The sequence below is a fragment of the Myotis davidii genome, unplaced genomic scaffold (assembly GCF_000327345.1).
Source record: "Myotis davidii unplaced genomic scaffold, ASM32734v1 scaffold616, whole genome shotgun sequence".
NCBI lineage: Eukaryota > Metazoa > Chordata > Mammalia > Chiroptera > Vespertilionidae > Myotis > Myotis davidii.
This window is the reverse complement of record NW_006291965.1, coordinates 2,030,581-2,043,486: the sequence shown is the minus strand read 5'-3', so window position 1 is coordinate 2,043,486 and position 12,906 is coordinate 2,030,581. Positions and strand designations below refer to the sequence as shown.

General features: G+C 41.6%; 1 protein-coding gene across 1 annotated transcript in view; it reads left to right on the top strand.

The window, feature by feature from the left end:
• Nucleotides 1-11,669: 11,669 nt before the first annotated feature.
• The window catches only part of SMC5 (structural maintenance of chromosomes 5), an 80,359-nt gene continuing 79,122 nt past the window's right edge, over nucleotides 11,670-12,906 (top strand). Inside the window, exon 1 of the mRNA XM_015565009.1 lies at nucleotides 11,670-12,512. Coding sequence (XP_015420495.1) covers nucleotides 12,337-12,512 — 176 coding nt within the window. The 5' untranslated portion in view covers nucleotides 11,670-12,336. The remainder of the gene's footprint in view (nucleotides 12,513-12,906) is intronic.

Genomic DNA, 12,906 nt, shown 5'->3' with positions numbered 1-12,906 from the left:
GTTACTATAAAGAGGTGATACAACATAGTGATTAAGTGCATGGTTCCAGACTCAGGCTGTTTCCGTTTAAATCCAGGTTTTTGCCTTGACAGGCTTTGTGATTGAGGGCAAGTCACTTATACCCTCTCCGACTTCTATTTCTGGTCTGCAAAATGGGGCAAATACTTGACTCTACTTCTTTAGGTTGCTGTAAAGATTAAATGCAATTATTACATGCAAGCATTTAGTATCTTACACACAGGAGTCATTCAAGTTTATAAGGTTTGAGTGAAATTTTTGGATAAATCACAGTTATGTGTATGTATTCTTTCTCTACAAAGGAATTGTGAGTTTATAGTGCCATCTTAAGGATAAAGCAACCATATAATCTTGTCCTTTGATCAATTTTTTCTTATTACCAGCAATACACAGCCCATTTGAATCAGCATCTGGGCAACGCCTTCCCCTTTGTTCTTCCTAATTCAGCCACTACTAATGCTTCTTCTGTGCTACTTACTATATATATATATATATATCCCAAGCAAAATTTATGCTAAACCTAACTTCCTGGTTCATGTCCATCTCCTCAAGAATGGTCACTTAGTCAATGATTGTGCTCCCACGGCCTAGCATGCTCAACAAATGTGGATTAAGTAAACAAAAGCTCAGTGAAAGCATTTAGTTTAGTACAAATATGTATGTGGATTTTTTTTAAAATCACAAGGGATATAATTTTCTTTGGTCCATCAAAATTTCATGGTCTGAAAATCCACATACTCAAAATTTAACATGAAAATATGTCCCTGGCCAGTGATATGCATAGAGCACCTGGAAAAAACAAATAAAAACCTCCTTTAGAGGGCCATGCACCCAATCCAGACTGTACAAGTTCCTCACATGTACCACTGCGTGGAAAAAGAACACACAATCCAAAATTAGAAAAAATTTAATGAAAGTCCATTAGAAGCAAAAATCAACCATCAATGAACAGCAGAATTAGATACCCAAGATTTCATAGGATGAAATTTTTTAAAATATATTTTTATTGATTTCAGAGAGAGAGAGAATCATTGATCGGCTGCCTCCTACACGCCCCACACTGGGGGTCGAGCCTACAACCTGGACATGTGCCATGACCGGGAACCAAACTGTGACCTCCTGCTTCACAGGTCGACGCTCAACCACTGGGCCACACTGGCTGGGCAATAGGATGAAACTTTTTGATAGACACTTTGACTATTTTTTTAAATAATCAGACCCCCTCCCCTACACCCCAAGAAAAGCATTGAAAACATAACAGAACAAAACAATACTCTATGAAAAACAAGCGGGTAGATTTTAAAGGGAACCAAACAGAACTTCTAACATGAAAAATACAATCATTAAAATGAAAGAGTCCATGGAAAAGGCAAATATCTAGTTAGATGCATAAAATAGAAGAGACATGGTGAGCTAGAATATAAGATAATAAACTAGAATGCAATATATAGAAAAATTTTAATAATGAAAAAATATAAAGGGTACAATGAATGAGACTATCATTCATTCTGTCTTGTATTAATCCTATCTGATAAAAGACAAACATGCAAATTGACCATACCTTTGCTATGCTCCAAGCCATGCCCACCAGCCAATCAGAGCAACTATATGCAAATTAACCCAACCAAGATGGCGGCTGGCAGTCATGGATCTGGAGCAAGCAGGAAGCTTGGTTGCCCCCGCGATGGAGGAAGCCAAGCTTCCCGCCTGCCCTGGTCTCTGCTGAAGGAGTGGCTGGGGGTCTGGGCTCCGGGAGCAGGGCGGGAACTAAGCAGCCGGGAGAGGGGCGCCGGGCCGCTGGGGGCAGGGCGGAACTTTCCCGGGGTGGGCATCAGGCAGCCGGGAGTGGGGCAGGAACTTCCGCCATGTCACCATGGCAAATCAGCAGAAGTTCCCGCCCAGTAGCTGCTTGCTCATTCATTCACTCATTCACTTACTCGCTCATTCATTCACTCACTCATTATTCACTCACTTAGCAAACCCTCTCAGGTCCCTGGCACCAGGCCAGACACTGAATGTGAAGCAGGATAAGACAGAGCTATGTTCTCAAGATGTCAGTAATTCAGTAGGGCGAAGCAGGCACATGAACGAAGTAGTTGTATGCACAGATGCACTGTACTGGGTTCGGTGAGGGCTGTAACTAATGCCGACTTTGTTCTCTTGATAAAATGGGACCTCGGGAGCCAGGCTGCCCCAAGCCTATAGGCCTGTGCCTAGGCCCGCAGCGGCTGGGGTCCCGAACATGACAGAGGGTGCAGGTCGGGCTGAGGGGTCTGGCCCCACCCCTCACCCCCTCACCCCCATGCACAAATTTCACGCATCAGGCTACTAGTATATACATACTAGTGTATTAAAATATACATACTAGTGTATTAAAATAAGAGCTTCAGAAAGACAGAATGGGGGGAGGGTATATTCAAAGGGAGAATATTTGAGACTATTTCAGAATTGGACATGCCTAAAAATGCTCAAAATCAGGAAGTTCAACAAACTCTGAGCAACATAAGTCAAAATAAATCCATACCTAGATACATCATTATGAAATTATGGAATGCCAAAGCCAAAGAGATTGAAATGTAACTGGAATGAAAAGACAGATGAACTACAGAGGAATGAAAATTTAAACAAAATCAAACTTCTCAGTCATGAGGAAAGTGTGAAGACAGTGTAGTAATATTTTTTAACATGCTGAGGGAAAATAAATGTCAACTGAGAATTTTATCATCCAAAAGGGCAAAATAATATTTTCAGATAAACAAGGAAGAAATCATGTTTTTATATGGTTATATGTATATATACACACACATTTATATCAATGATAGTAAAATGAATCTATACATATTCATGAATCAATGATAATAAATGAATATATATATCAATGATAGTAAAAGTACCACATATAAAAATTCACTATATATATATATGTATATATATATATACACATATATATATAATGTATAATTTGCCTTTTTGCTCAAAATTATGATTTTGGGATTCAGCTATGTTGCATTTCTAGCTGTAGTTCATTTCTCTATCGTATGGTATTCTATTACATGATTATACTATAATTAATCCATTCTATCATTGATGAATACCTGGGTTGTTCTAGTGCTTTGCTATTGTGAGCAGTGCTGCTAAAATATTCTCATACAAATAGCCAGGTACCCATGTGAAATAATGCCTTATGGTTATATAGCTAATACATAAATTGCAGGTTTGTATGATATGTACACTTAACTCAGTGATGAAAAACTGCTTCCCAAGTGGCTACACTAATCTACATTATCCTTACCAGTATAGATGACGCCAAAACTTGCTTGTGTCAGACTTTAATTTTTGCCAATCTGATAATTATAAAATTATATTTCATTGAAGTTTTAATTTGCATTTTTCTAATTATGAATTAAATTGAGCATCTTATATGTCCTATGTCTATTCATGCAAAATGCCTATTTTGCCCATTTGTTTCATTGAACTATGTATAATTTTCTTGCTCTCTTTTAAAATTTTATTTATTTATTTATTTTTAGCATTTAATGTTAAAGAGAGTTTATTAGTGAAGCAGTGAGGCAGAGAGTGGCTACTCCACAGACAGAGCAGCCCCTTCCTAGTGGGATTTACTTCTGTCATTGAGGCTCATTTAATCGAAGGGTAAGGCATTCAAGAAGGCGGAAGAATATTCAGGATTTTTCTGGGGTAAAGAGGTGGAGACTTCTTGAAAGCGCCCCCTAGATAACACTTTGTGTCCTTATACTAGCTTTCTGTTTTGATTATGGTGATGTCATTTAGTATGCTAATATTACACTGAGTGTATAATGAGGCTAGAGGTTACCACAAGGTGAAATTAGTCACCATGTTGAATCGATCTGGTCTTCTGCAGGTTCTAAGCCATAAATCCATGAGGGAGGGGGTTGTCTTACTATCTCCTTGATAGTCCTTGTAGCCGTTATCAAGTAAAGTCCTTTGGCTACATACCCTATCTCACTCCCCACTTAGAGATTTTGTTCCTCCTGATTGTTAAAGGGTTGTTGGGCCGAGGGTATGTATCATATTCATACATTTTTGTAGGAATTCTCTAATATACCAGATATTAAGCTTCTGTTTGTTTTAAAGGTTGCAAGTGTCTTTTTTTTTAGCTGTGATTCCCCCCTCCCCACTCATGAAAGGCCTTAGTTTTTATTATATATTAACTAATAATATTTTAATTTTATTAATGGTTTATGTATATTTTGTCTTATTTAAGAAATTCTTCCTTACCTTGTGTTTTGAAAGATGTTCCCATGTGGTTTCTTCTAAAACATTAAATGTTTGCCTATCACCTTTAAGTCTTTGATTCATCTGGAATTATATCCAGTAAAATTGCCAAGTTCTCTATCACTTCTTGGAATAGGCTCGATATTGTGGCTGTAACAAATTACTACACTCTACTACACTATTTGTGGCACAAAACAGCACATTTGTTATCTTACACGTCTGGAAGTTAGAATTCTGGAAATGGACCCCATGAGGCTAAAATCAATGTGTTGGCAGGGTTGTGTTCCTTTAAGGGAAGCTCTGGGAAAATACATTTCTTGCCATTTCCAGCTTTTTTTATTTTTCATTTTTTTTAGAGAGAGAATAGGGGAGGGAGAGGAGAGAGAGAGAGAGACAGAGACAAGACATCAATAGATTGCCTCCCACATGTGCCCTGGCCAGACGTCGAACCTGCAACCTAGGTATGTATCATGACTGGGAATCGAACCAGAAACCCTTTGGTGCATAGGATGATGCTCCAGCCAACTGAGCCACCCAGCCAGGGCTTGCCATTTCCAGCTTTTAGAGGTTTCCCACATTCCTTAGCTCCTGGCCACCTTCCAATGTGCATCACTCACATCTGCTTTTGTGGTCACAGCTCTTCTCATTCTGACCATCTTGCCTCCCTCTTATAAGGGCCCTTGTCATTATATTTGGCCCACCTGGATGATCCAGGAAAATTACCCCATCTTAAAGTCCTTAAGATCACACCTGCAAATTCCCTTTTGCTGTGTAACGTAACATATTCACAAGTGCCAGGGATTAGGATGTGGGCCATCTTTGGGGGCCATTATTCTGCCTACCATGATTTTCTTTTACTTTTAAATCAGATTTCTTAATAAGCCCAGTTTGGGTTTTTCCTTTTGAACGTTTCTATCTGTCCTGTTTTCTTAATGTATTTGGCAGACTAAAATATCCAATACGGTACTCAGTAGAAGTAGTGATAGTATCATGCTTGACTTGTTCCAGAATTTGAGAATATTTCTAAGTATTTCATCATAGAATATGAATTTGCTGGAGATTTTTGGAGTTGCTTTTTAATCATTTAAGGAAGTTTTCTTTTACTTGTACTTTCTAGGAAATTTAAACATGAATATGTGTTGAAAATAATTGAATTTTTTTTTCTGCTTCAATCTTTCTCCTGTAATCTTTTAATATAAATAATCACATTAATCGATTTAATTTGCTAGTACTTAATCTTGAATTCCTATAGTAAACCCAATTAGGTCATGAAGTATTTACTGTTTTCAACATTGGAAGATAGTTGCATATATGTTAATGAGTAAGGTAGGAACTTTTCATTTCCTTAGAAATTTAGGGGATTTAAACACAGTTCAACTCTTAAGAGGAGCTGGAAAGGCTCCCTTCCTTTTCTATGCTCTAAAAGAGGGCAGGATTAGAGCAGTGGTTCTCAACTGGAGTGATTTTACCCCTTAAGGGACATTGCTAATATCTAGAGACATTTTTTATTGTTAAAACTGGGGAGGTGCTACTGGTATCTAATGGGTAGAGGGCAAGGATGCTGCTGACCATCCTACAATGCACAGGACAGCTGCCTACTCTTCCCCCAACAAAGGATTTATCTTACCCAAGATGTCAATAGTTCTAAAGTTGTGATTTCTTCTCTCATTCAATTAGATAAATAATCTCTATCCTAATTTTTTGTTTTTTTCAGATGGGGCTGCACAACTTATATGAGCTTCAGGCTCCACAGAATCTGGAGCTGGTGGGAGAAAGTGGGCACTGTGTAGAGGAGGGTGTGTGTGTGTGTGTGTGTGTGTGTGTGTGTGTGTGTGTAAAAGAGAGAGAGAATAACCATTGAGCCAATGCTAGGAAGACAGGGGGAGGGACAGATAAATTTTGTTTTGACATACTTTCAAATAATCACAGTTACTAAGAAATTGGCCACAAGCAATAATACCAAGAAACTGAAGGAAAAGCATTAGTTGATATATGGTCTAGCAATCCTAATTCTTGGCATCTATTCTAGAGAAATGCTAGCACATATACATAAAGATGTATCTGAGGATTTTTCCTGAAGCAATGTTTATAAAAATGAAAAATTGGAAGCAATCCATATGTCAGATCTGTAGAGTAATGGATAAAGTATGATATATATATATATACACAAAACCCTAGAAAAGTTAAAAGGAAACCAGATTTATATGAATAAATATGGATATATCTCAAAATTATATTTTTGAATGAAAAACCAAGTTGTATAACTACTCTTATTATATTTTATGTTGATAATGTATACATGTAATACATTATGTGTTTATGTAATACATTTATGTGATATATTCAGACTCAAAATATTACTATGTATCTTCTCTAGTTCAAATGCTTGTAAAATATTAAAATTGCCTTAACAGACATTACATTACACAATGAATAAGTGCATAAGAGTAGTTAACTGGGGGATCAGGCCTAAACTGGCAGTTGGACATCCCTCCCCCAATCCGGAACCGCTGGCTCCTAACCACTCGCCTGCCTGCCTGATCACCCCCTAACCAAGCCTCTGCCTCGGCTCCTGCAGCCATGGCTTCATCTGGAAGGATGTCCAGAATGACGTCCAGAAGGTTGTTTGGCTGTCTGGTCAATTAGCATATAATGCTTTTATTATTATAGATATATGGATGAATGGATGTTAGTTTCTGTTTAATGCTTTTTTGGATTTTCAAACTTCCAAACATACAACTTTAATTATTAAAAAAGAGTTTTATGAATACCAATCAAAGCAATGGAAGTGAGAAATTAAAACCACCACGTTTATGGGAGAGTTCAGCAATATCCCAGCTTGTTGAGATGCCGGGATGAAATGTCACTCTTGGTGACAAATACCATAGGACTGAATTTAATAATGCATACAACTAATTTCAACAGATTCTCCACAGTTCTAACAATTACCCACTTTCTTCCCTTTGGGAAGTAACAGGGAGTGAGAAGAAACCCTTGCTCTCCCCCGGATGCTCCTGACCTAGCCTGGGCAAGAAGGACTATCACTTCAGTTTGCAAGGACTTGCAGAGGGGATGGCACATGGTGCTTTAGCACCTTGTTCATGAAGGAATTAAAGGTAAATTCCTTCTGGAGCAAGTTAATACTGTTCTCCCGTTTTATATTCTCAAAAGAATTGAAGGCCAGTTTAGCTCTAGGCTTTCTATCATGACACATCACAAACAACCTCTGAAATCTAATATTAATTCCTAATGATTTTTTTAGTCTTTCAGTGATTTTTGTATCCAAGAGATAGCAATTTGAAAAAGGGGCAAATCTGTTGAGACATTGATACAGAATATAAAATGAATTATGAAAAAGTGCTTAGATCAATAGTTTGGTGTGTGGTAAGTGCTGTTGGTTTTAGCTATTACTAATACTACAGCTGTTACTACAAACAACTCTAATACTAATATGACGGCAATATAAGTAGGTATTTTAATTGTTTTGTATTGTGTTAGAAACAGCTTATCTGTAGCAGAAGCTTGCTCTATGGGGTTTTGGGTCCCTTGGGGAGGGGTGCTGATTCTCCCCAGAACTCCTCCTCCCCGCCTAGATCTTCCCCAGGAGTTCTTTAACCAGATCGTTAGAACGTGTATGTGGCAGGAAGGCGGAGGGAGTGGGAGAAGGTTTGTTCCTGGGTGCCAAAGACGGGTTTTAGCATCTGACTGCTTCCCTCTCTTTCAAGCCATGAGGGTTCACTTTTTCACTTTAAGAATTTGCCGTAGTATGTCCTCTTACTTGGCATATAAACTAGAGGAGATGATTCCTGTTAACCTGTGAGGGTTCTTGTTAGAAGAATAAAATGTCCTGAGACGTCTCAGCGGAGTCCCACTCCATGCATCTTGTCCACCTTCTTGCTATTGTGGCACCATTATCAAGGGCTTGAAGTGCAGCCAAGAAAGAGAACAAACACTGAAGATGGAATTTTGATGGTGAGATGAAATGTGTAATCCTTGACCCTGCCCCTTTCTGCCAGCTTTCTGCTTGTGTCAGTTTTAAAGTTTCTGCAGAATGAAAGGCCGTCACTCAAAATAGCCCCTGGTGCCCTAGCTGGTTTGGCTCAGTGGATAGAGCGTCAGCCTGCAGACTAAAGGATGCCGGGTTCGATTCCAGTCAAGGGCTCATACTTCGGTTGCAGGCTCCTCCCCGGGCTGGGCCCTGGTCAGGGTGCATGTAGGAAACAACCAATCGATGTGTTTCTCTCACATGGATATTTCTGTCTGTCTTTCCCTCTTTCTTCCACTCTCTCTAAAAAATCAATGAAAAAGTATCTTCGGTGAGAATTTAAAAAAAAATAAAAGCCCCCTGGTCACTTACTCCTTGGTCTGTAGAATGTTAAATGCAATTATTTTCCATATCTATTAGCTAGCAAGGATGGGGTGATGAATTCAGCTGATGACTGGACTTTTAACCCTAGGAAGTGTAGGATTAGCTATTGTGTCTCACTCACTCACTAACACATTCTAGCTAATTTATAATCGTTCTAAAGGCCTTCTCCCTCTGCCTCTGTAGCCACTACTCTTTGCAATGCAGACAGTTTTCATCAGTGGAATTAAAGAATCCAGATGTGGCAAGATAAGTGTGCATATTTTTATGGATGCATGAAATTTTTCAAGAATGTTAGGTAGCACTGAGCCATTACAATCTGCAGAGTATCCTTGGTTCATGCTAAATTCCAGTTATACAAAGCCCAACAAAAGAGATTTAAATCAGTTATGGTACATCTATATAGTTACTTAAAATTATGTCATAGAAATTAATGTCATGGAAAAATATTCATAACATATTCAGTGAGAAAAGGAGGTCAAGTAATAATATATATAATTTGTGTGGTATCATTTTTTTTTCTAATGAAAGGAGCAAACTATACATGTACAAGTAAAAAAGATGTCAAAAAAATACAGCAAAATCTTAACAGTGACTTGTCTGGGTTGTCCTGGCCGGTTTGGCTCAGTGGCTAGAGCGTCGGCCTGTGGACTCAAGGGTCCCAGGTTCAATTCCGGTCAAGGGCATGTACTTTGGTTGCGGGCACATCCCCAATGGGGAGTGTGCAGGAGGCGACTGATCAATGTTTCTAACTCTCTATCCCTTTCTCTTCCTCTCTGTAAAAAATCAATATATTTTTTTAAAAAAAGAATTATGAATAATTTTTCCCTTTGTGTGTTTGTTTTTTTGTGTGTTCTCAAATTATCTGCATTTACCTCTGGTAGGTTGCTCAGTGGTTAGAGCATCAGTCTGCAGACCCCAAGGGTCCTGGATTTGACCCTCTCAAGGGCGGGTACTTCGGTTGCAAGTTCCCCAACCTGGGTTGTGCAGGAGGCAACCAATCGATATGTCTCATGTCACTTCAATGTTTCTCTCTCTCCCCCAACTCCTCCCTCAATTCCACTCTCTCTAGAAAGCAATGGAAAAAATGTCCTCGGTGAGGATTTTTTTAAAAAAAATTACTGCATTTAGCCCTGGCCGGCTTGGCTCAGAGGATAGAGCATCAGCCTGCGGACTGAAGGATCCCAGGTTTGAATCTGGCCAAGGGCACATGCCTGGGTTGGGGGCTCAGTCCCCAGTGGGGAGCACGCAGGAGGCAGCCGATCAGTGATGCTCTCTCATCATTGATGTTTCTATCTCTCTCTCTCCTTCTCCCTTCCTCTCTGAAACCAATAAAGACATATATTTTTTAAAAAATTACTGCATTTAGCATATGTGGCTTTTATAATTAGAAGCAAAACTTTCCTTTTTAAAGGATGATGGCAGAGTATAATTGGCTGGCTGATTAAACAAGAACTCAGTGTATGTGCACTTGTGGGGTCATCACAAGTTCAGGGGCTCATTCTTAAATTTCAAGTTTATAAGCACGATTTGATTCACTATAGAAATTATGATGGTACAAAAATGATCAGACTGCTTCTCTTCCCTCAATTCTCATTACCACTGTCTATATTATTTTCCCATCAGGATAGATTCCCCCAGATGTAATCATTTCTTCAAAGAATTTGACTCTCCTAAGGCTCTTGAAGCAGGGTAACATATTATTTTTTTTAATTAATTTATTTATTTTTGGTATTAGCAATGTAAGGAATGATAGTGCTACTGAACTCAAGGGGTTCCCTGGCTGGGATATTCTATTCAAGAACAAGATGTGGTTGTCCTCAGGTAGTTTTATTTATTTGCAACAAGTAAAGGAGACAGGGGATTCATATCCAAAGTTCTGTCTCCCAGAACAGAGGATTAGCCATTGCTGTTACGAACTATTTAGTTAATCACGTTTTCTTCTTCGCAGCTGGCTAAACTTCAGGTCAAGCTCAACAAGTTGAAATTGAGTCCTCAAAATACTGTGCTACCTTTTAGCATTTAGCAAAAACTGCCCAGACCCTGAGACCTTTGTCTTATCTAACAACAGTATAGTGGTGCCCTTTCTTAAGCACCAAGTATTTTTATTGTTTTCTGCCATTTGACAGTTTTCAAATTATTCTTTAATTTGCTTTTTAAAATTTTTTTAGTAACCATGACAAGTTCACATGCTTTTTACTCGTTCTTTTTCCTTTGGTTATAACTTTGAAGAGAGTGCAGATTCTATGTGCATGAGGGGAGAAAGCAGAGACCCGGGAAAGGAGCATCGGGATTCTACTGGGGTTCTACTGCAATAGCTTTCTATTTTATTTATTTAAGTACTGTTCATCTTCACCCAAGAATACTTATCCATTGCTTTTTGTTGTTTTTTAGAAAGAGTGGAAGGGAGAGAGAGAGACATGATGTGAGAGAGACACATATCAATTGTGTTTGCGGGGCTCTAGCCTGCAACCAAAGTCAGCGGGCCCTTGACCGGAATCCAACCTGGGACCCTCCAGGCTGCTGGCCGAAGTTGTGACTACTGAGCCAAAGCGGCTCGGGCCGCAAGGGCTTTTTAAATCGCCTACCCACTGCTACCCTTGACCGCCTCCAAACAGCAACCAGAGAAGTCATTTAAAACGTCCAAATCCTGTCCCTCTCCTGCTTAAAACCACCCGGTGGCTTCCCGTTGCGTTTCAAATAAAATTCAGCTGTGCCACGGTGGGCCCAGTTGAGCTGTGCAAGCTTGCTGACTGCACCGCAGCCACGCCGGCCTCTGTTCCTCAAACGCCCCACTTGCTGGCACATCCGTCTGTCCTGGCCTGGGACAGCCTTTGCTCACGCAGGCACTGGGCTCCTTCTCCGTGGCTTTTCGCGCAGACAGCACCTCCTCCGACAGGCCTTCCGTGCCTCCCCCATCACATGCATCGTTTTCGCATCCTGCAGCACCTCTCACAGCTTGAAATTACCCTCCGTTGGTTGGTTCGCTGGTTCTCTTTCGCTCTCCCAACCACCAAGTCAGGCAGGAGGGGTTAACCAGGCGAATGCGAGCAGGTTTAAGTGGACGCACCCTCCAAAGGAAGCCAGGGCACTCTCGTTCCCGCGATCCTAGAAAGCTCGGGAGGAGGAAGTCTTAATAAGGACCCGGGGAGCGAGCGCAGGCAATAAATAGGAAGAACCTGGACGACGCAGTCTTCAGCCGCCGGAGAGCGCGGAGACTTGGCACGGCGCTCTAAGGGAGCCACTGGGCACGGAGCCATTGGAAGTTATCTTTTTATTTCTTTTAAGGCACCGGGACCTGACTGAAAGCCAACTGAGACGAGGAAGAGCCGAAGACCTGCGCATCCCGGCGCACTTGGGCGGAATCCACGCAAGACCCGCCTCGCATTGCCCGCCTCGGTCCTCAGCGAACCAGGACCCCCTGCAAACGCCTCCCCCGTCCCCTCGCGGGTCGGCTTCCTCCGAGCGCTGAAAGGGCTTTCAAAATACTAAATGAAGCGGACATCTTTTTCTAAATTAAAAAAGTAACAATAACCACCATCTGAAAATGGCAGGAATGTACAGAGAAGAAAGTCCGGAAGCCGCATTCCGCTAATCTCCCAGGCCCGACCCCACGGACCCCCACCTGAGGCCTCCCAGGGGGCGGGGCGGGGCGTGCCTGGGACCGGAAGCCGCCGTGGGGCCGAGGGGACGCCAGGATGGCGACTTCGAGCGGGAAGACCTCGACCCCCACGCCCCTGGCCTCCAAGAGACCGCTTCCGAAAGATCCCTCGTCGGAGGTCCCGAGCAAAAAAAAGAGTTCGGCGCCGCCTCTGTCGCTGTCCGGACATTTTGTGGAAGGCTCTATCGTCCGCATCGCGATGGAGAACTTCCTGTGAGTGGCCCGCGGCCGCGGGGCAGGCGAACGGGCCTTTTTGCGCGGGTGGGTGGATGTGCGCCAGGCTGGTGGGGCTGGCGTGGTTACCCGCACAGATATTCGCAGGCTGTGGAGGTGGATGGATATGATGGTGTGCGAAGCGTGTCTTGCGTGATGTGTTTTTGTTTTGGTTTTATTCGTTGAGCATTTTTTTTTTCCAAGCACCTATCATGCCAGTTATGGAAGAAGGTGCTTTATTTGGATCAATAACCACCATCTGAAAATGGCAGGAATGTACAGAGAAGAAAGTCCGGAAGCCGCATTCCGCTAATCTCCCAGGCCCGACCCCACGGACCCCCACCTGAGGCCTCCCAGGGGGCGGGGCGGGGCGTGCCCGCGGCCGCCCCCGGGC